General features: G+C 42.2%; 1 protein-coding gene and 1 long non-coding RNA gene across 2 annotated transcripts in view; one reads left to right on the top strand and one right to left on the bottom strand.

Annotated features, from left to right (window-relative positions):
• Nucleotides 1-22,316, top strand: part of AGBL1 (AGBL carboxypeptidase 1) — a 532,929-nt gene that overhangs the window by 250,850 nt on the left and 259,763 nt on the right. The window contains exon 18 of the mRNA XM_019726713.3: nucleotides 7,343-7,472. Coding sequence (XP_019582272.3) covers nucleotides 7,343-7,472 — 130 coding nt within the window. The remainder of the gene's footprint in view (nucleotides 1-7,342; nucleotides 7,473-22,316) is intronic.
• On the bottom strand, nucleotides 8,691-19,242 carry LOC141568295 (uncharacterized). Its single transcript, XR_012491414.2, has 3 exons — nucleotides 18,967-19,242; nucleotides 11,021-11,169; nucleotides 8,691-9,403 (listed from the first exon to the last, which is right to left on the bottom strand). It is a non-coding gene; the product is annotated as an uncharacterized LOC141568295 (long non-coding RNA).

Here is a 22,316-nt window from a genome sequence, read left to right on the forward strand (position 1 = left end):
GTTCTTTGCCCCAGGAGTCTCATCTGGATTGTATTATACAGCAGAGTTAAACGCATTGGCATTCACCCTCTTTGCTACCTCTTCTATTTAGTAGGGAAGGAAAGAGTTATAACTCTCTGGAGACACCTTTTGGCTTGATGAACTCATGGGGGAGATGTAAACGTCCGGTCTGCTTTCTGGTCCATAAGGAAAAATTACCCTAATATGAAAGAAGCCTCTGAGGCATCGAAAAAGGGAACAAGTCAATAGCTATGAATTCTTTCCATTCCAGAAGAGACACATTGGTGTTATTTAGTCTTATGGACCGACCACCAAACGACCCTCATTTCTGAGCTTCTTTGCGAGATCTCAGCTGTGAACGTCCTTATCAACTCTGGCTTTAGGGATAAGAGAATGGAACTCCCACTGCAACTTTATTAAAAAAAGAATCATTTTTATTCTTCTTCATGTTAATGATTTTGAGCTTTGCATGGAATTTTTTTTCCATCAAAAGTTTCTCTCTAACAAGGAAAATACAGTGACTTTTAATCCAAGGCAGGCTGCAGCAGTACAGAGGTCCCTGGCAAGACACAGATGATCAGGGAAAATCAATATCCCATAATTAAATTTGTTGAACTGACGGTAAAAAAAAAAAAAAAAAAAAAAAAAAAAAGTCATAGTTTTAATTTAGCTATTGGCTGCCCAGAGAAGAAATATTCTGACAGCAGTAGAATGGGGAGCTGGGTTTCATTTATCCTTTAGATAATGATGCATGAGTTGCCTGCTACATGCTGGTCACTGGGCTGAGTTGGTGCTGACGACGTAACAGAACAAGATGGAACAATGTCTGCCCTGAGCTGCCACTTGACGATAATCCCCAGAATGTAAATTCCTAGTAGAGCTTGTTCACTGCTACGAAACTCAGGATAAGAATAGTATCTGACACACAGTAGTTGTTCTAGCAGTAACTGTGGGGTGAATCATCAATAATATATGTTGTCATGCAACACTGTTGTTGTGTTTCGAATAGAATTTTATACCCTCCACCAACTTGTCAGGTGTGAAGGGGAGTATTAATGTTACATAGGAGAAAACTGCAAACTAAGATATCAAAAGACTTCCAAGGCTAGTAGTGCTCAAGTCATGGCATTAGACCCACAAGCCATCAATCATTAAAATATCAAGCAAAGAAATCCTTGCTTCAAACCAAGCCTGATTCCAAGTTCAATGTGTATATCAGACAGAAGCTGAGACACACGGGCTCATGTAGGTGTGGGAGGTAGAGATCATCCATTTCTGTAGGTTTCTTCCCCAGCATTCACCCCTTGAAGACACTGGATTGATATGCTGATACGGTGGTTAAGACTGGGGTATTTTGTAACGAGCACCCAGCTGCACAATAGTCCCTTTTGTAGATGCATGAAATGATTCATCCATTCCTTTATATGAGTATGAGCGCTTACTTCTGTTTGTTACTATTATATCTGATTGCTGCACTAAATGATTTATTGTTTGAGTTAATCATTGTTTTCTAGGTACACTGTTGTATCACCTGCAAGAGAGATGGGTTTTGCATCTTTACCGATTAGTGTGGTTCTAATTGATGTTTCTAGTCTAAGTTCAATGGATAGAACTTCAAGTGTAATGTCATGGAGACCATGTTCTTCATGATCTTATGCCCGATCTTACTGAAGATTCCTCTAGTGTTTCTTCATTAAGTGAGAGTCTTCCTTTAACACTTTTATGATTTCTGGCTTTCGTGAGCGGGGAAGGAGTGTGAAATTTTTTCAAATGATTTTTTTCTTTGTTTAACGTTATAGAGTAATCATTAGTTCTTGATTTTTAAAATGTGTTCGTTTATCATTCCCATGCTGAAAAAATTTTGCAAATGTTACTAATGGATTTAAAATTTCAGAAATGAAATAAATTATCTTTGCTCATATCTGGTAGATACTATGATTGGTACAAAATGGTGTCAGCCGGTGGCAATACATGACTTCAAGTGATTGCTGCCTGGCTGGTATGAGAATTGATGGCAAACCTAAGGTTTCACTGTTGACTTTGCATGTGTTTGGCAAATTGTTCACAGACATTTTTTGTTCTCAAGACATAGCTTTAGAAACCTCAACCGTTGAGTATCCACCATTTCAATGGGAGCAGTCTCTGTTTTTATTGAATCAGTTGTAAATGGGATTGAGTGCTGCGTAGAAATGTGAATTTCACTGGTTGCATAGTCTTGATTTATAGAAGTGATATTGAAGGATTCACTCTATCTTTGTCAAACTGGCCCACCCCTGAATCTGGCGTGGTCTGATTTCAGCTGAACTTATCCTTATCTTGTCATCTTTTGAATCGTTCCATTGGATATTTGAATGATACTATGAAATCAGATTTGTCCAAGTAACTTAGAGAAAACGCATTTTCACCTTAACTCTGTATTTGTTTTCAAATAAAACATGCAAGTGACTACACACAATAGTGGGGAAAATGGGGTGGGCAGATAGGGTACAGCATAAAGCACTGCTTCTCACACCAGACGTGCATACAAATTCCCTGGATGTTGTTAAAATGCAGATTCTGGATAGGGACCCAAATTTCTGTGTATCCTACAAGCTCTCACGCGATGCCACAGGCTGGTGAGCATACTTTGAGGAACTAGGGCCTCAAGGATGACTCGTTTAGGTTTGAATTGACCTAGGTTCAAGTGTCAAGTCTGGGCAATTTATTTACCAAAGTTGACCTTTGAACCCAGGTCAGTTCTTCTGGTCCATCTTTTGAAAACTGCAGCTTTCCTAGACCTGGGCTCTGGGAGATCAGGCCTCTTTGACATATGGCTTGTTTCTTGGAGGTGTTGTAGGACATCTGACTTTGGGCTCTTCTCTTCCCATGCTCTCTAGATTATTGACTCTCTGAACATTTTACTTGCCAGAAAATCTCCTGAACCTAATACTATGTCCCCGGTGACCCTGATTGTTTGGTACTTTGCAGCTGTGGCCTCAAGATGACGTTGCTTTTCGTTTCTCCTTCTCTCCTCCTTTTCTCCACTCAAGCAATGTTCATTCAGAAAGTTCTGGGTGCAAGATCAGGCCGTGTTCCTGAAGCTTCCATGCCTCATTACCTGTATAGTCTCCCCTGCACTGTGCTGCTTCCTGTTTCCAGAATGTGCAGGGAATGCTGAAGCCACTTGCTAAACCTCAACATCCCGCCTCTCTTTGGACGTCACAGCTGGCTGTGCTGGTGGCACTAATACTGTGAAGCCTGGCAGCAGTCATTCAGTCGGAGGCCCTTGTTCTGTCCATGTCTCAGTCGCAGATGGATGGGAGATGTTTGAATCATTGTATTGTCTGACTACTGCGTTATGGGTTCTCTTTGAGGAAGCAACTCTGATATTTCAGCTGAGATGCTTTTGTTTGGTCATAAGATGACAGTACTTTCAGGAGACTGGAAGCCTTTTTTTTTCTTTTTAAGGAAAGGAATGTGTTCTACGAACAACTGCAGGTGTAATGGTTAGAGACTTTTTAGCCCTGGTCTGCAAATGCCTAAAAATAGCAGGCAGATAAGAACCTAGTGAAGCAATCAGGTGTAAAAATGGTGGCTGAGGTGGGGGGGTGGGGGACACAAACCATCTGAAACATTGAAAGTCAGTGTACAACCATCAGGGCCAAATCTGGTCAGGAATCTACTTTGAAAACACCTCTTAAAGTTTGGGATCTAGGATTAGGGTCACTAACTGTCCCAGGTTGTAAAGGACAAAGGACTCTCTGGGAATGTAGTAATTTCAAGGCTGAAAGCACAACACTGCTGGACAGATGGTTGGTCCTCTAGATCTAGCCCCCTTTGTGCAGATAAGCTTTGGCTTCAAGTAGATTTAGTTAAACTAAGACTTTCTTTTTTATTTTTTTTTTTAAATGATGACTATTTCCTTCAAATGACTTCACCTGTGAAAACCAAAAGGAAGGAGGGTTTTTTTCCCCTGTAGGTTTGCAATTTTCAATGGGATTAAAAAAATAGTAATACTTACCATTTTATTATTTTTGCAAGCAGTGTAGGACTTCACTGTTTGAAGGATGACCCTGTTGCAGAAATCAGAGGCACTGAATTTATTGCCAGCCAGTCATAGCTGTCCATCTGCTAATGCTCCACAGAGATGGAGCAGCTGTCATTTCAGAGAGGCTACAGTAGATAATAAGATGGGGTGCATTTCATCTTCAAATGCTTAAAACAAATCCCTGGGAAGAGCAGTAGCAGGTCCTTTGCCTGCATGCATCGCTGATATTATTAGCACAAAATGCCAAATGGATTTGGAGATGGGAAGCAAATGCCTTAAAATGAAAAGCACTCAAGTTGGGTGTGGTACATATTGTAACAATCTGCAGTTGCATAGACGGTGGAACTGCTGGAGACACGGCACACACAGAGATACTCTCACATTCACGCCCACGTGTAGAGCCCTGAATACAAGTGGAAACACGTGGGCTTCCCAAATCCCCACAACCTATGATATCAAAGGAAGCATCATTGCATCCACTCCATTGCAAAACAAACAGAAGTTACCCAAACCAGCGGCTTCCCTAAGTCTCACAGTGGCCCAGTTCTCTCCAAATTCTTGTCTTAGATTCTGTTGTCCCCTTTGCACTGTTCAGCAGCCCAAAGTCCAATCGGCAATTTGAATTGTTTATTCCTTTGCATGTTTCAGACGATTTCTTTTCTCTTTGGTCCCATGCCTTCCACCCTTAACTGTACTCAAGTCAAGTGGTGCTTAAACCTGACCGCAGCCTCTGGTCGGGGGTTCCTAGCCAGGTTTCTTCTCCCTATCACTCACCTTGTATGTCACTCCCTGATTATTCTTCATAAGGAAAACAAATTAGGATGAGGTAAGGGACCAATGAGCATGGTCCAGCTGGAGCGATGCATCCCTGAGCATTACAGGTGTGGATGAGAATTTAGATATAGGTATAGAAGGGGTGAGTGTGGGAATACGGTAAGGACCGGACGTGGGCGTAGACACAGGTAGAGATAAGAGCCGTGTAGCTGTTTCTCCGTGGAGAGATCTAAAGTAGGTATCATTTCATTTGATCTTCAGAATGATCCTGCCTGGGAGGTAAGCTCAGCATACCTATATTTTTTCACAGACAGGAATGTCGACTCTCAGAGTCCCCCCACCCCATCCCTGATGACAGAACTGAGAGGTGGGAGTAGGTCTTCTTAACCAAAACACATAGTACGATGGCAGCACAAAACTTGATTTTCTTCTGTCTTTGGGAATTATAATCTAGAATGGTGTGTCTGCGATGTGGTAACCTCTGAGCCTTTTCCATGTAGACCTTGCCCCGGAACTTGGTCTCCAGGGAGCACATGGAAAGAAGAGGTAGAGAGAGTTGACACAAAATTACTGGCTGCTGGACGCATAGAATGCCTGCATTTTCATTTACACAAACAAATGCTTTTAAGGGACCTTGACTGATTTGGTCACATTCAATGTTGCAAAGAAAAATGCAAATTCCCAGCGCTGGTGAGAATCCAGGTCAAGGCAAGAAACTAAGCAATTTAAAAGACTCCTGAGTCTCTGGGATGTTGTGTCTGCAAGTACCTTCATTTGAGCAAAGACATTTATTTCAACACAGCACATATGTGCTTGGGAACAAGTCTGGAATGCCTATGTCTCTGTGTTGCTATTTGCATTAAAGTTCTGCTTCATGTTTCGCCTGCATCCTTGGTCACTGGGCAGGAGAGATAAACCTTATTTCTAGACGTCACTGCTGTTAAAAAAAGGAAGGGGGGGGGAAGCAAGAAAAGAACACACAAGTCAGAGAGGAAGATGCAAAAATCCCTGCTATTTCTCAAGTCAAAATATTTTAATGGTGAAATCGTGATCAACAATTAATCGAAAGATTTTCGGTTTCTAGAGCCGTAAGAGGGGGCTGACAAGCAGCAGGAAACTAATATTTAAAGATAATTTTAGAAACATGAAGATGAAAAAGTTGTGAAAGGAGGAGGCTGAACTTTCTTCTTCCACCTCCAAATTTACTGAAGATCATATATATAAAAAAAAGGAAAAGGTATCTAAAAGGCAAGAGATGTAAAAATAAATAAATGGATGGATGGATAGAAAGATAGACAGACAGACAAAAACAAAACCCCATTCATTCAACCTGGCTTTGTAAGAACTCTAATTAAGGGCAACTCTGGATACTATTGCAGCAAATAGAAACGGAATGTCATGGGAGGGGGATCAGGGAAAGTTTCCCTGCAGGGCTGACCCCCTGAAAGTTGAATAGGTGGGAAGGGCTGGAGATGGGGGGCAGTGCTGGCAACAGGACAGCAGATACCGTTGCTCAGAGGGAGCTGTGAGCCATTGGATGGAGCTGTCGCGTAGAAGGAGATGAGGGTTTGGGGTTGGGGGTTGGCAGGGCTCTGTGATGGAGACGCTGTACTGCTCCTCCTAGACTGGGCCTCCTTCCTCCAAGCCCCAGTGAGTAAACGCCATCTTAGCAGGAATGCTGGGAGCCCCCCCTGAGCAGGGGCTGCACTTAGTGGTGTCTGGTGGTCACGGGCTTCTAAGACGGCCTCACTCTGCAGCTCAGCACCTCAGTTCCCTTCCCTCTGAATTGCAGGCAGTGCCATCACTACCCAGCTGTGTCACTTTTGTACAATAACTGGATACTTTCAACTGTGAACATCCCCATTTCCCAAATGAGGGGATGTATGAGTTTTGAGCTCATTTCTAGCACTAATATTCCATGATGATGTCTTTGAAAAAGATACTCTGGCTCTCTGGGTAAATGTCAAGCTTTCTGTGTCATCTCTATAGATAGGGAGGAAGCAACGTGATACCGGAAAGAGCCTTAGGCTTTTTCAGAGGCAAACAGACCTGGATATAAAACCCAGCTCTTACTGCTATGATCTTGGGTCATTTATTCAATCGTTTTTCTAGACTTTAGTCTCTTCATGGGGGGGGGGGGGTGCAATAATATCCACCTGGCAGAGTTATAGGGCCAACTGGAAGTATCACATATAACCCACCCAGCATAATAGATTGAGCTCCACTTAATTGTTTGTGGAACTGAAGGTCTGGAGAATTTTACCAAATGTTTTCTCCATGGATGTACATAGTGGGGAACTACGTTTCCAGAATTTCATCATAAAACTCTGATTACCCAACAGCAAATTAAATATGGCTTCTGGGGGGTGGGTGGGCGGGGAGAGGTCTGAATAATCATGACACTTGGCGAATTTGATCCCAACTGGGCAGACATCAGAGGGAAGTTGGATTTCTTGGTTTAATTGTTTGCCTTGTTGAGCTTTCTTTTCTCTGGCGATTTCCTTCCAAATGTGTACTTATTTCTCATTGCTTTCTTCACAGTCACAGGTGCTCCCTGAGAGGGGAAGACTTGAACAGGCAATGGCTGTCCCCCGGCGCGCCCCTGCAGCCAACCATCTACCACGCCAAAGGTCTCCTCTCCTACCTCAGCAGGACCGGCCACAGCCCTGTGGTGAGTCGCTCCCTTCCTTCTGCCTCCTCCTTCCTGCCTTCTTCCCGCCACCTTCCAGGAGGCCGATGACTCTCTGTGAGGGCTAGGAAACCAGACACAAGCCAAGGACCCATGTGTGATAAGCTCTAACAGTGGGTGTATTCCTTTCCTAGTGCTGCTGTCACAAACCGCCACCAACAGGGTGGCTTGTGAAAACAACAGACATGTGTCTGCTCACATTTCTGGAGGCCAGAAGTGTGACATGAAGGTGTCCGCAGGCCATGATCTCTCTGAAGGTGGCTCTAGGAAAGAACCTTTGATTGCCTCTTCCTAGGCCGCCAGGAATTCTTTGTGTCCCTTGGCTTGTGGCAGCAGAACTTCAATGTCTGTCTTTGTCTTCACATGGCCATCTTCCCGCTCTGTGTGTCTGCGTACAAAGGTCCCTCTTTTTATAAGGACAGCCGTCATTGGATCAGGGGCCACCCTGATTCAGTGTGGGCTCATCTTGACTTGATAATGTCTGCAAAGACCCTATTTCCAAAGAAGGTGCCATTCCCAGGTTCTGGGAATTAGAGCTTCAGCAGTACTGTGCGAGGCACAATGTCACCCACAATATGGGCGACCCACTGGGTCAGTGTTCATCAGGGAAAACTGGGCAGGGAATGACCTTCCTTCCCACTTGCAGAGTCTTCATAGTTCAGCTTTTTTAGTTATTGGTCAAGGAAGAGAAAGTATATACCTATTAAAGAGTGTTTGGAAACAATCCTCTAGCTGTTCATACGCACTGTTAACTAGTACTTAGTAACTTCCAAAGATGACGCCGGCAACATTCCAGGCATATTTCACAAATAACCTTTTCTCCCAAGCCTATTGCAGCTGTGCACTTGATAAAAAAACAGACTATTGGGAAAAAAAACAAAAACAAAAACAAAAAAACCAATGATTGGAAAGCAGGAGCTCAGGCTCAAGATAGGAAAGGAGGCAAAGGGAGCCAAACAATGGTAGGAAAACAGTCATTTGTTGACTGCAAACTGTGAGCATATCAGTGTGCAAAACTGTGGAGGGTCGTACGTCCAAATTCAGAGGGCTTACCTAACCGAAGGAACTTCACGTAGCGTGGGGAAACTCACAGGTGACCCAACTCATTCACCTCTGCCATTAACCACTTTTTCATCATATGCTCTCTGGCACATTCAGTGACTATCAATTGGAACAATGGGTGAATCTTTAATACGGCATCTTACTTAAATCTCAAAAATATTAAGAGGTCACATGATTTCCCTGAGGTCACTGGGAAAGTGTGCGCAGAATTTGAATTCAGTTCAGATCTCTTTTTCCACTCTGAAACCCCATCTTTCCTCATCACTTACTCTTTGATGGGGTGTGTTGGGGGGGGTCCCCGAGAAGCCTCAAGTCCACTGATTCCCTAGAAGGACTCACAGAACTCAGAATTGCTATTATGCTCATCATGATGGTTTCTGACAGTGAGAGGGTACAAATTAAAATCAGCAAACATAAAAGGCACCTAGGGCAGAGTCTGGGAGAGACAGCTGTGTGTTTTCAGTGAGTTATGAGGAAGTGCTTACTTCTCCAGCCACAACCTGTGATGACATGCAGAGTGTGGCCAGCCAAGGAAGCTCACTAAGAGAATAAGAGGAGCGTGGGTGTCCAGGATTTTTCTTGGGGGGGTCACTTTGTAGCCAGGGCACCTCTGAGTCAGTCAGGCTCCAGCTCCTTCAGGGGTCAAACTGACACTCTGTGGTCCAAGACCCCCCCCATAAATCATGTCACCATCAACCGTCGGCATGATCCAAGGTCCCAGGTAGAGAGAGATGCTCTTATCTAGCAGAATAGTCCAAGGATATCAAGGTGATCTGTCGGGAGCCAGTCAAAGGCCAGACCTCTCCTTGGATTTTGCAGGGTTTAAACACTTCAGACTTTCTCAGTCAGCCCTTTAATGCAAAGAGAGCAAAGCATACAAGGTCAGACAATTAAGTCCGCGAACTCATCCTAGAAAAAGCACTACACACCTCATTGCTGATTATCATTACATCACCTTCGAAGTCCTCCCCTTAGGAAGCTATGCACCAATGCCAGCACCTAGTCCACCCTTCAAAGCAATGTTGGAACTCTTTTTCTGGAATGGCCATCAGAGCTGTCATCGTATTACCTTTGATGTTCTCAATGTCATCAAAATGTCTTCCTTTCAATATTTCCTTTATCTTCAAGTAAAGAAAGAAGTCATTGGGGGCCAGATCAGGTGAGTAGGGAGGGTGTTCCAATACAGTTATTTGTTTACTGACTAAAAACTCCCTCACAGACAGTGCCGTGTGAGCTGGTGCATTGTCGTGATGCAAGAGCCATGAATTGTTGGCGAAAAGTTCAGGTCATCTAACTTTTTCATGCAGCCTTTTCAGCACTTCCAAGTAAGAAACTTGGTTCACTGTTTGTCCAGTTGGTACAAATTCATCATGATCAATCGCTCTGATATCAAAAAAGTTAGCAACATCATTGCCACAAGTTCACGAACTTAATGGTCAGACCTTGTATCCTTAAGAATCTTTGTCCTACACTGGTCAAATTGTGCAGTATTTTTATGCCAGCCCTCACTCTTCCATGCAAAGAGACATTAATTTATGCTGTCTGCCCTCTAGACGCAAATCTGTGGCCTGCATCCAAGAGCACAAATGTCATGGCCAAGGCCTAGAAAAGTGTGTTCTCTGGGTAGGAAGCCTTAGCCTCTGGGAGGAGAGAAATTTACAGGAAAAGAGGCCCCTACCTGATAAACACTTAAACACATACACATTCAACTCATAACAAACAGGATTCTTCTCTGCTCTGACAACCTCTAATTGAAGAGCAGTACATTTATTTTAAAGTCTGACAGGTGAAAGCCTTGTTTAAAAATATAAATAAACATTAATTAACTGTAAACATGACAGCCACAGGCTTGTTTCCTGCTGGGACCATCTGAGAGGTGGGTGAGAAACAGCTGAGTACTAAATGCTATTCACAGTGTTACAAAGCTCTCTAATGGGCTCTACATCACCTTTCCGTACCTGTGAGGCTGCATTTAACCAGCTTCCTGTTGACTGCAGAGCCACTGACACTCAATACTCAGGTCTGTCCTGTACCGGGAAGATTTCCACTGTGTCAACGTTGAGTCTTGGGCTACATGGTTGCAGATTAATTGTGACTCTTATGAAAATATTTCCTGAAGCCTTGGGGAGCCACTTCTGGTAGCTAGGAGGTTCCACCCATTCTAGGTGGTGCTCAGGCCTTTGCCTATTGTTGTAGAATAATATGAACTCCCAGGACTTATGAATGTGAGACAGTGAGAGAAAGCAGTGCCCTGATACTGATTGGGGCTGCCAAAGAACAGACAGCTTATTCAGTTTGTAAGCAATATGGCAATATTCAGATATTCTTTCATCCATCCATCTACTCATCCATTCATCCATCCATCCACCCACCTAACCATACATCTATCCATCCATCCATCCATCAACCCATCAACCCACCCACCCACCCACCCATGTACCTATCTATCCATCCATCTACCCACTCACCATCTGGGTGGTCATTCATTTGTTGATTCATTTACAGCATGTGTGTATGTAGAATCACTGTGCTAGTTGCCAGGGATACAAAGCCAAAAAAAGCTTGTCCTTTTCTTTGAGGAGTCCATAGTTTACTTTGGTAGAAAGTGGAGTCATGTCTGCAAAGAAATCAATGAGTACGCATGGTAAAAACTGTAACAAAGGCTGATGTGAGTTGTTGTAGGAATGAAAATGAAGGCTTGACTCCTTTCCCTGAGGGTTATGGAAAAGTGAGAGACTGGAGGTGCCATTTGAGCTGGACTTGGAGGATGAATAGAGTTTTGCTTGTTTTTTTTTTTTTTTTTTTTTTAATTATCATAAGGCTGAGAATTATTCTTTCCTCAGAGGGTGTACAAGACTGACTGTGATCTCTTAGGCCTTCTGCCTTGTGCAACTCAAGTTCTGGCCAGTTTTCTATGCTTGGGGTAACTGCATAGGACTAAAGAAAAAGTTTCTTTGTTTACTGGTGGCAGAGACTCATCTGATAATTGCATGGACCTTATGGTCCCTTTCCCATTTTTTTGAACTCCAATTTTCTGTCTCTCTTGTTTGTGAGAAGGTCTGGAAACCCGCTCTAGATGCTGGAGCCAAAAGCCCAGAAACATAGTAAATATTGATGTACTTATGTATTAGACTACTATTCAATCATAAAAAGTAAAATGATACCAAAACAATAAACTACAAACACAGACTCCACAATGTGGAAGAATTTCAGAAACATGTTGACTGAAATACACTAGACACTTCTGAGTACATGCTGTACATTTCCATTTAGTAAAATTCAAGGTCAGTAAATCGGAGAGGAGAGAAATCAGAACAGTGGTTGCCTCTACAAGGGAATTAAATAATAAGGGCCAGGATCCCTCCTTTGTAGGTTAGCGGAAGTGTTCTACATCTTGATTAAAGAGTCAGTTAATACCAGAACTCATTGATCTATACATTGAAGACCTGTGTACCTCACCAAAGGTATACACGTACCCAAATAGAGAAAATTGAAGATAAATTAATGAAAACAAGGTCACAGAGCTTTGAAATGCAACTAAGAGACAAAGGGCGTTGCATGTAATTGAAGCCAAAGAAGAGATATTTGCCGGGGCAGAATAGAAAGGTTGTCGGATAACATGTTTGGAAGTCAGAAGGATCCAGTCAGAGAAAAGGCATCCAAGCAGAGAAGCTCAAAGAAGCAGACGGGCTCAGCAGTCAGCTAGTAGGAGGCATTGAATAGTCCCTGTTAGTGTAGCGCCCCCCAAAGGCCGGGAGGTTTACTGCACAGGGGCCAGTCAGGTGAAGCTGCGGGCAGTGGAAGAAAGCACTCCAGGCTCCTGCAGGCTCCCTGGAGGCCAGGCCAGCCACTTCTCCTGCCGGCGTGTTACAGCTGCCCTGGCCCCTGGGCCGCTGCAGGGAGTCTGGGCTCTAGCATTAGGAAAGAGATCAATCTCCAACCTCTGGGCTCTCACTGTGTGAGTGCATGTTGCAAAAGGAATTTCCGTGCCCTTTGAAGAGCTCATTGATTTCCATTTACCACTCACCCAAACCAGGCCTTCTGTCAGGGGACAGCGTGGGTATATTTCGGTTTTATTTTTTTCTGGGACCCAATGGAGCAGAATTTTTAGCTACGGAAATGATTTTTTTTTCCTGGTCTTATTCTACCCCTCTGGCATATGTTTTTCGTGAATCAGCTTCTTTTTAAAAAGGCACAAGTGGAGAGGGCAAAAGGCATGGCGTGTCCCTTCCTACCACTTTGTCACCAAGATACTTTATATACATTATTTATTTTATCTCCATTGTATTCCTCAGCAGTGGCAGGAGAACAGTGTTATTTTTACTTATTTTCATTGAACGATGCTAGGGTATGAAACCTAGAATTCTCCTCTTTTTTTATTTGAGAAAAATGTGTATAGTAGAAAAAAAATTCTGTTATAGTTGGGGGAGGAGGACAAACTACCCACAGAGATCCTGGGGGGAAAATGTAAATTTGATTCCTTATTCTTTTATTTAAAATTGTTCCCATACTATCAGAGTAAAGATTAAACAATGCTTCTCTATCCTGCCAGAAACCATATTTTGTATGTTTTTTTTACCAACAAATACTGCACATTTTGAATTGCTCAAGTTTCTTAGATAAACTTATGTTGAAAAGCAAAGAAAAATATTCCTCTCTGTCCCTCACTTGTGTCTCTCATATGCCTTCTGTGTATCAGGAGGTAGAAATCTGTCCCTTGACCTCCTTAACTTAGAAGTTGAACCTCATGTGTAAATGTGGGGGATATCCTCCCAGAACTTTTAGACTATGTGTAAAATCTTAGCGATGTAACCGGCCTGTATCAAGCATTCAAATACATAGCAGGAATTAAAAATAATTATTTCATACCAGAAGGATGCCATGTACAAAACAAAACCACTATTAGACTGTGTGTTTTGCATTAATTTACACGGGCACTTTCAATGTAATAGAAATGTTTTGGAAAGAAGGACATTATAACACATACCCGTGGGATGGCAGAAAGCTTCCTCCAACATTTTACAACATGTAATTAAGGTTCCCACTATGGGCAATCTCAGAACCGGTTATTGACGCATTTTGCTGGGTTTCACGTGAAAAATTTCACCCCCAATTAGCCATTGGAGGAGGCCCAAATTGATTCACGAGTAAAGGCTGCTTTTCTCAGGCCATGTTGGAACTGTGGCCCGTCATGGCCCCGTTTAAGTGAAGCCGCTCACTTTAGGAAAGGGAATGGAGCATAAAATCCCCTTTCAGATAGTTGCAGGAATGGATTCTGCATATCCCCCTCGGCTTAATGTTAGCCGTGACTGGTTGTTGCTGATAACTCAGATGAAACACTAAAGAGAGAGCACGGCTGTCAATAAAAGGACTGGGAATATGGTCTTGTCAACAGGGCCCTTGGTGGGGGGCAGTAATTGAATATGCCACCAGTACCGTTTCCCTTCTGGGAATGGAGACTCCACTCAGGTCTGTGGGGTGAACGGTATCTGCAGAAGATGGGGCACAGGCTGCATCCCCCAGGACTTCAGTCAGCCCTGGTTGGTTGAATTGAAAGCATTGCTGTTTTGGGTTTCTAGCACATTCCCCAGAATTTGCCGCTTTCCAGCTCCAGCCTCACCTGCGTGTTCCTGTGGCAGTGGTTTAAATAATGCAGAGGTCTCACTGCTGGGACATGGGGACAAGACCCAGATGTGAGGCCTGCAAAGCCCAGCCGCTTCACGCTGGAAAGCAGAGCGGTAAACTTGCACATGGGTGAGCCCTGGGGAGCAGGGAGCGGCTAATGGGGGGGTGGTGTTTGAGATGGAGGGGGGTAACCTCTTGAACGGTGGCCTAATTAGCTTACAGAGGAACCGGAATGAGACCAAAGAATGGGGGGGGGGGGCGGGGGAGGAAAGATGAGGAAGGCACGTGAGGAGCATAGTGAGGTGCCCTGAGCAACCCCTTTGCTGAGCAAGAAGGGAAGGAACTCACGTTTGCATGAATCAAATTAACCTTGCAATTTAGCTCCGATGAGAACTCCCTGGAAAAGGTATAAGGAGATGCATAAGAGCCTGATTTCAGAATCTAATCCAATCCACACCACTTTTTGCTGACAAGAAAGAGAGACACGGAGATCGGCATAACCCAGGGTGAAAAAGTTCAAAACTAAGCGCTCCAGCTCCAAGGAAACAAAACCCAATGGATACTTGAAAGTCTGCACCTCTTCCTGTGCTCCTTGCCGTGGGGAAAAGCACAATCTTATTACCTATTCACTTAATCCGGAAGTCCAGGTGTTACACTCACCCTCCTCCTCCCTGAGCCTCTAAATCCATTTAGTGTCCGACTCTTACAGATTTCACTTCCTTGCTCTCTCACCAAACATCCTTCCTCTCCATACTTGTAGGTGCTGCCGTAAGCTAGGCCGTTGTCGTCTCCCCCGGCGGGTCTCAGTCCCTCCAATTCTTTCGTAACACCCCTGCTCTAGTGATCCAGTCCTGCTGCTCCTTCTTCCTCACAAGCTTTCACGGCTCCTTCACCACCTTCCAGGAGATGTCCACACATTCTTGAGTGCCATGCAAGTGCATTGACGCTCTGCCCCTGCCCACTTCTGCGGGCACCTAAGCTCCATTCTTCTCCCTCTTCCAGTCCACTGTTTTATTCTGAGTGGTGGCAGTTCCTCAGACCCATAGCCCTTCCTTGCTCCTTTCCCATGTGCTTGGAGAGCTCTCGGCAGCGCTCATCTCAGGATAACCCCCCAGGGAATGGCAGGGCCACCACATCGCACACCTTCAGGGGGGCCCTTCATTTGGAGTCCAATGTGAATGATGCCCCTAGATTCGGGCGACGTGCCCTTATTTGGTTCCCAGAGAACTCTGTTCTTATCTCAACCTCCATTCTCCCTGCAAAACAATTTCCTCTTGACTTGTGAGACCATCCCAACAATGCAGCCCACAGAAGAGGCAGCATAGAAATGGAAAGTGTTTTAAAACATAGAGTCAGGATTGGAGCAAACTGGGGTTCACCTATTTGCTCACCCACTTAATAGCAATGCATACTTGGGCAAGTGACTTATTTGACCTGCAATTCAATTTTCTCAGCTGCAAAATGGGGATAATTGTGGCACCTACTTCATTATGAGATAATTTATATTAAGCTTTAAGCACAGTATCTGAAGGACCATAACTCTTCAACAAAGTTAACTACTGTCGCCATTGTCATTAAGGGCCGTACTATGTTATATTCAAATTTTAATTTCTCCTGCCACACAGCAAGACACCCAGTAAATATTTGTAGAATCAATTTATGAATAGGCAAGATAGGGCCACTGGTTTACCTGTGGATGCAGGCTCACTTCCTACTTAGCCGGAACAGAATTTTACTGAAAGGAAGTGTGTTACATCTTCCAGTAGGAAAGAAGAAGCTTTCTCAGACTTAATAATTTATCTTGTAATTGCCCCTACAATTTAGAGGAACACATGTTTCTTATAATTAACAGGCATTTATTTTTAGGAATGTCATTTGAGTAACAAGCAGAACAATGTCTCCATTTCCTTTATTTTGAATCTTCAGAGGCCGCTAGAAGTCCCAGAGCCAAGCCGTCATCATTCCCGCAGGTGGATAGGTCTATAATTTGTCATTTACCTCAGCTTTCAGAGTCTGCAAGGATCAGACAAAAAATAATAAAACTCTTTTTTTTTTCCGGTTGAGTTCAGCTTTAAAGGAGCACCTGTCACCACATCGGCATAGCTTCTGGCTTTATTGAGAAATCTGTTGCTAAGACACGGTCTTAATTTGTTTGCACACTTTTCATATGAATGGTGGGTGTTAAACTCGCAGAGAAAAATTTCGGGGTAAGAGACAAAGGTTCATGGGAAATTCACAATGGTTAAAGATTAAACCTCCAACGCTGGTTTTATTGGTTCCTCTCTACTAGAGGCTTTGAAAGCATGGTCCTGGGACCAGTAACACTGGGAATTGTTAGAAGTTCAGATTCCTGGGTCTAACCCGGTCTTATGTGAATCCCGGAGTTCTAGGACATGGCTCATCATCTGTATTTTAATAAGCACTCCAGCTTTTTCGGATGTTCAATAATATGTGTGATCCATTGCTCTAGACCAGGGGTGTCCAAACTTTGTTCAATATTTTTTACCAAGGGCCATATGTGGTAAAATACGCAAACAGCCGGGCCACTCACTCGAGGTGAAGTACGTATTGCCTCACCTGGTTTATTTAAGTAAACTAAATATATTTTTGGAATTTGCTGCGGGCCAATTAAAAATGAATTGCGGACCGTAGTTGGCCCGCGGGCTGCCGTTTGGACACCCCTGCTCTAGACTCTCTCCAGGAACAGTGGTTCTCAACCCTGGCTGCCAATTAGAATTACCTAGAAAACGTTTAAAAATCCCGTAGTCTTAGTGTTACTACAGACCAGTTAAGTCAAACTCTCTGGAGGTGGGTTTTGGGCATTGATATATATATATTTTTTATTTCAATTACTAATTTTATTTGAATGTATTACATATTTCCTTTTCTAAAAAAGATTTTTATTAAAATATAGCTAACATGAAATATTATGTTAGTTTCAGACATACACCATATTCAACATTTACATATCAAAAGAAGTGGTCACCCTAAGTCCAGCAACCACCTGACACCGTCCCAGCTATCACAATATTATGGACTATATTCCCCATGCTGTGCGTTACGTGCCCGTGACTTGTTTGTTTCATACCTGGAAATTTGGAACCTCTTATTCCCCTTCATCTCTTCTCCCCTTTTTAAATTTTTCAGTTACAGTTGACATTCAATATTATTTTGTATTAATTTCAGGTGTACAGCATAGTGGTTAGACATTTATATAATTTAAGAAGTGATCCCCTGACTAGTCTAGTACCCACCTGGCACTATCCATAGTTATTACCATATTGTTGACTATATTCACTGTGCTTTACTTTACATCCCTGTGACTATTTTGTAACTACAAATTTATATTTCTTAATTCCTTCACCTTTTTCACCCTGCCCCCAACCCCCTCCTATCTATCACCCCAATAAATCTAGTACCCATCTGACACCACACATAGTTATTACAATATTATTGACTATATTGCTGTGCTGTACCCTACATCCCCATGACTACCTTATAATAACAAATTTGTACTTCTTTTTTTTCTTTTCTGATTCTTTTATTTATTTATTTATTTTTTATTTATTTTGTTGTTGTTGTTTTTTAATTAGTTTCAGGTGCACAAGACAGAGCAAAACTTAGACGTTTATCATTTACATCCCTCACACTGTGTGAACCCCCCTCCCCCCATCCACTACCCCTCTGTACGTTCCCCAAATTAATTTTCAAACCCCCATGACCATCTTGTGGTTACCGACTATTTTTCAAAACCTCTCACCTTCCCCTTATCCCCACCCCCCCGCCCCTCTAGCAACCCCCTGTTTTTCCTCCATGTTTCCAAAACTGTCTCTGATTAGTTCATTCACTTATTCTTTTCTGTAGATTCCGCATATAAGTGAGATCATATGGTATTTGTCTTTCTCTTTCTGACTTATTTCACTTAACATAATGTTCTCTAGGTCCATCCATGTTGTTGCAAATGGTAAGATTTCTTTCTTCTTTATGGCTGCATAATACTCCATTGTATAAATGTACCATAGTTTCTTAATCCAGTTGTCTACTGATGGGCATTGATATTTTTTAAATCTCCTCCAGATATTCTCATGCATAGATAGGACGGAGAAGCAGTAACCTAGGGATTTATCTGTTGGAAATAACGAATCCTGCTTAAGGTAACCCAAGTACTAAGATACAGAGTTTTGAAGGAAGTAAGTCCAAAAGGTCTTAGAAGAACTATAAAGGACCAAACTCCCAGGTCTTTGCAGCTCTCATTTTTCTCTTCCTGGGACCACATTTTGTGTTTTCTGCCTTTTTCTGTGCATTTGCTTAATTATCCCACCCTTTACAAAAACAAACAAAGCAAACAAACAAACAAACAAAAAACCCAACTCATTCTGCTTATTCGCAGCTGCCACTTGTCCAGTATTTGTCTCTTGTGTGGTTTGACTTGTCATTGCACCAAATGCTTCCTCCCAACTCTGCATAACTCCACAGCTCAGTGACATCGAGAAGCTGGGAAGACTTATTTTCTCATATCATTTGACCTGATATTGTGAATTAAGGATCCCACATTAAAAAATTTTTTTTTTTTATTAAAGAGAAAGAAATACTTAAAAGTACTTTTCTGCTCACAGGGAATTTACAGTATAAATTGAAATTTCCCCAGCATATAGTGGTACCTCTCTCTGACTGACAATTACAAGAAAAGAGAGGAGGAGGATGGGAAGGGAAACATAGAGAACAGTTTTGAGTCCTTTACTCCCTAAAACTCTCGTCTCATAGATACCTGGTCTGTTCAGAAACCTACCTGCTGCCTCCAGTCAAGTCAGTGTTTCCTTGATTCCAGAAATCATTCCTGACATGACTGAATTCTTCCTACTTACGTAGTCTACCGACAAAGCAGCGTAGCTCATCAATTCCAATTTGCCATCAAAGAGTTAGTCTACATCTTCTGCTTTCACGGGGCAGACCATACACCCATCTGCCCTTTTAGTTCCCTTTTGCATGTGTTTATTTTTGGCTCCGTGCGTGCACCCCAAGTGTCCTGGGCTTCATTCCTTGCTGTCAGCAGCTTCCTCCTCAATCAAAGGGACTCCAGGACTTTATCATGCACCACAAAGGAGGCTGTCATCATCTAGTTTAACTTCTCAACCCACGGTGTCATTCTTAGCAATTCATCTGGCTCCTGCTGAAATCAATCCAGAAACGAAAGTTTTTTCAAGTGTGACACAGCATTGCAAGACAGAAATCACCACAGCAAGTTATTTCTTGCCAGTAATAGATATTCACCAGCCGTTGAATTTAAGATGAAGCTGGAAACGATGTCCGGTGTTACCCTTCCTTTTGCCTTCCTCTGCTCCTTGAAATGAGAGCAAATACATTTGTTCATGTTGAAAATCACAGGATTTAGAAATTTGGGAGACTGCTATCAAGACCCCTTTGAGCTTTCTTTTTTTCTAGGATAGGTATCTCTAGTATCATTAGCTGTTTGTTTGTTTGTTTGTTTACAAATATTCTCATTTCTCTGGCTTTCTGCTTCCCTTTTACTGAGGTGTCCTAGTTTGTTCTAAAATGACACACTCAGAAGTGAACAATACTATATTAGATATAAATTGACCAGGATGAGGTACATTGGACTGATTTTTCTCTTAATACATGGCCGCTATACTTCTCCAGAAGCAATGTATGATTAATTAGATTAATTTTTGACATCTATGGCTACTGATTGATTCTGAGAAAACTGCCATCTAAACCCTTCAGATCTCTCATTCACAATCTCCTTCTTAGCTAAATGTCTCTATCCTTCACCTCGTGCCACTCTTTGAATCTAATTGTAGGAATAAATCTAATTTATTCCAAGTTAGGTGTTTCTGTTTCTGCTAATTCCGTTCTTTTTGCCACTTCTGATTTCCACTCTTACTTGTTTACTCTATCAGCTGTCCTCATTTCTCTATAATTAGTAAATTTGAGAAACACCTTTAGTTACCTACTGTGTGTCCTTAATACACAAAGGCTACACTTCTAGAATCTCAGATGTGAGAAAATACCTCATTAACATCAGGACTTCTGTCTCTTTGAAACACACCAATATGTATGTATCATATGTTAATTTCAAGCACACAGATTGATCACAACTGTACAGCTTGACAAATTCTTATAAAATGAACGCACCATGCAATCACCAGCTAAATCAAGATAAAGAACACCGACCAGCAACCCAAAGCCACTAGACAAAAATATGCCCCCAAACATAAACACTACCCTAATTTCTGTCACCATATTCGTTTTGCTTGTCTTTGAACATCATATAAAGGAAGTCATACTAATGTACTCTTTTCTGTCTAGTTTGTTCTTTCATTCTCCATTTTGGACAGTATTCTGTTGAATGATTATACTGCAATCCATTCCTTCTACTGCCGTTTGCAGTTTTAGGCTATTAAAAATAGTACTTCTAACCTGAGTCAGACAAAATCAATTATTTCATATGCATATTGGGTACTGGGTATCAGAAAAATGCTTAACAAAGTAATTAATAATAATTTTACTTAGCCTTTTGTTAGTCAAGCTAATTGTTGAAGCTAAGATTTGTTTTATTTTAAAGAAAAAAGTTCGAACAAAAATCAATATTTGAAGTGTACTAATTTATAAAATGTACTAATGTAAAAATTGAGGCATGATTTCAATTTCTGAAGATTGTAATAAAGAGGAACAAATAAAAAATTGAGTTTGAAAAGAAAAAGAAGGAAGAGAAAAGAAAAAAAAATAAACAAGAATGTGTCAATAAAAAAAAAATAGTACTTCTGTATACATGCTTTGATATCTTTTGGTGCCCAATGTATGCATTTCTGTTGGGGAGGTTCTAGAATATGTGTATATTCGGCTTTAGAAGACATTTCCAAATTGTTTTCCAAAATAGTGCTGTCAATTTAGAATCCCACAAGCTGGGTTCAAGTGTTGCATTTGCTCCATATGCTGACCATTACTTGGCATTGTCTGTTTTCATGGTGTTAGCAGTCCTGTGAAGTCGTTAGATGCAATGGCATTGCACTGTGGTGTTTAAATTACAGCTCCTCCATATTAATTCGGTTGAGGACATTTTCATTTGCTTGACAGCCATTTGCACATTCTCTTTTGTGAAATGTCGATTCAACTTTTTGGCCCATTGAAAAATTTGGTCATCTCTCTTTTTCTCATTGATGTATACAAATGAGATGGGATTTGGTCATTAGTTTGATCCTGTTCTGGGGATGAGCCCTGGCCAATGGGAAATGGGATGCTAGTAATCGATGTCATGCAGTGAGGTCACAATTAATCCGACAGTTAGCTGTGCTTGATTTTGCTGAGGTACCAACTCAGAAAGTGCCTTGGGAGTCCTCATGGTGGCTGCCACTGACCGTTCTGGCCACTGACCATTCTGGAAGCCTGCAAGCACTCAGACTCTTTCATCCATTTGAGTGGTTACAAAAGAAAAGGATGAGATTAGATGTCTTCACTTTCAAGTCACTTTATTGTTTGAGGACCAAAGAACTTCTATGACAACTAGGAAATGATGTCTGTTTTCCTATAACGGCAGAGGCTGGTATGGCTGAGAATGAAATAAAAAAACGAATTGTGTTAATTCCCAAACTGCAGTGACAGTTGCTCAGGTTTTCACAAGAATGTTAGGAATTGATTTGCAAAGCGCAAGGTCCTGGAACTTGGAATGAGGGCAAATGGCTGTACATCAGGGAAACTGACAGTCATGAACCCCAAGTCATTCAAGCCTCACTTATCAGGAGAGATACTATCTGAGTAGACTTGTCTTCCTCTGCTTATGTCCTGGGATACCCTCACCGGGGGCAAATTCCTTGAAAGCGGATGTTCATTTTTTCCCCCCCAATGTACCACAGGTACCCCATGTTGCCCCTAATCTCATACCTAGCACCAAATTCAAGCATAATTGTAGAACACAAGTGTACCCTATGACTCAGGAGGAAATAGCTTAAACACCAAAACAGTAGTAAGATTTTGCCAACATACATCATCAGAAATCTGGGCAACGTGCAGGAATGGATTATTAGAGTGCTAAACTAATAAGGGCACCACATCACACTCGATTTGGCTGATTTCATTGATATGAGTGTACTGTCTGGAGATTGCAGATTTCATTTGTTAGCT

The sequence above is a fragment of the Rhinolophus sinicus genome, chromosome 13 (genome assembly GCF_057876585.1).
Source record: "Rhinolophus sinicus isolate RSI-liver-muscle chromosome 13, RSI-T2T, whole genome shotgun sequence".
NCBI lineage: Eukaryota > Metazoa > Chordata > Mammalia > Chiroptera > Rhinolophidae > Rhinolophus > Rhinolophus sinicus.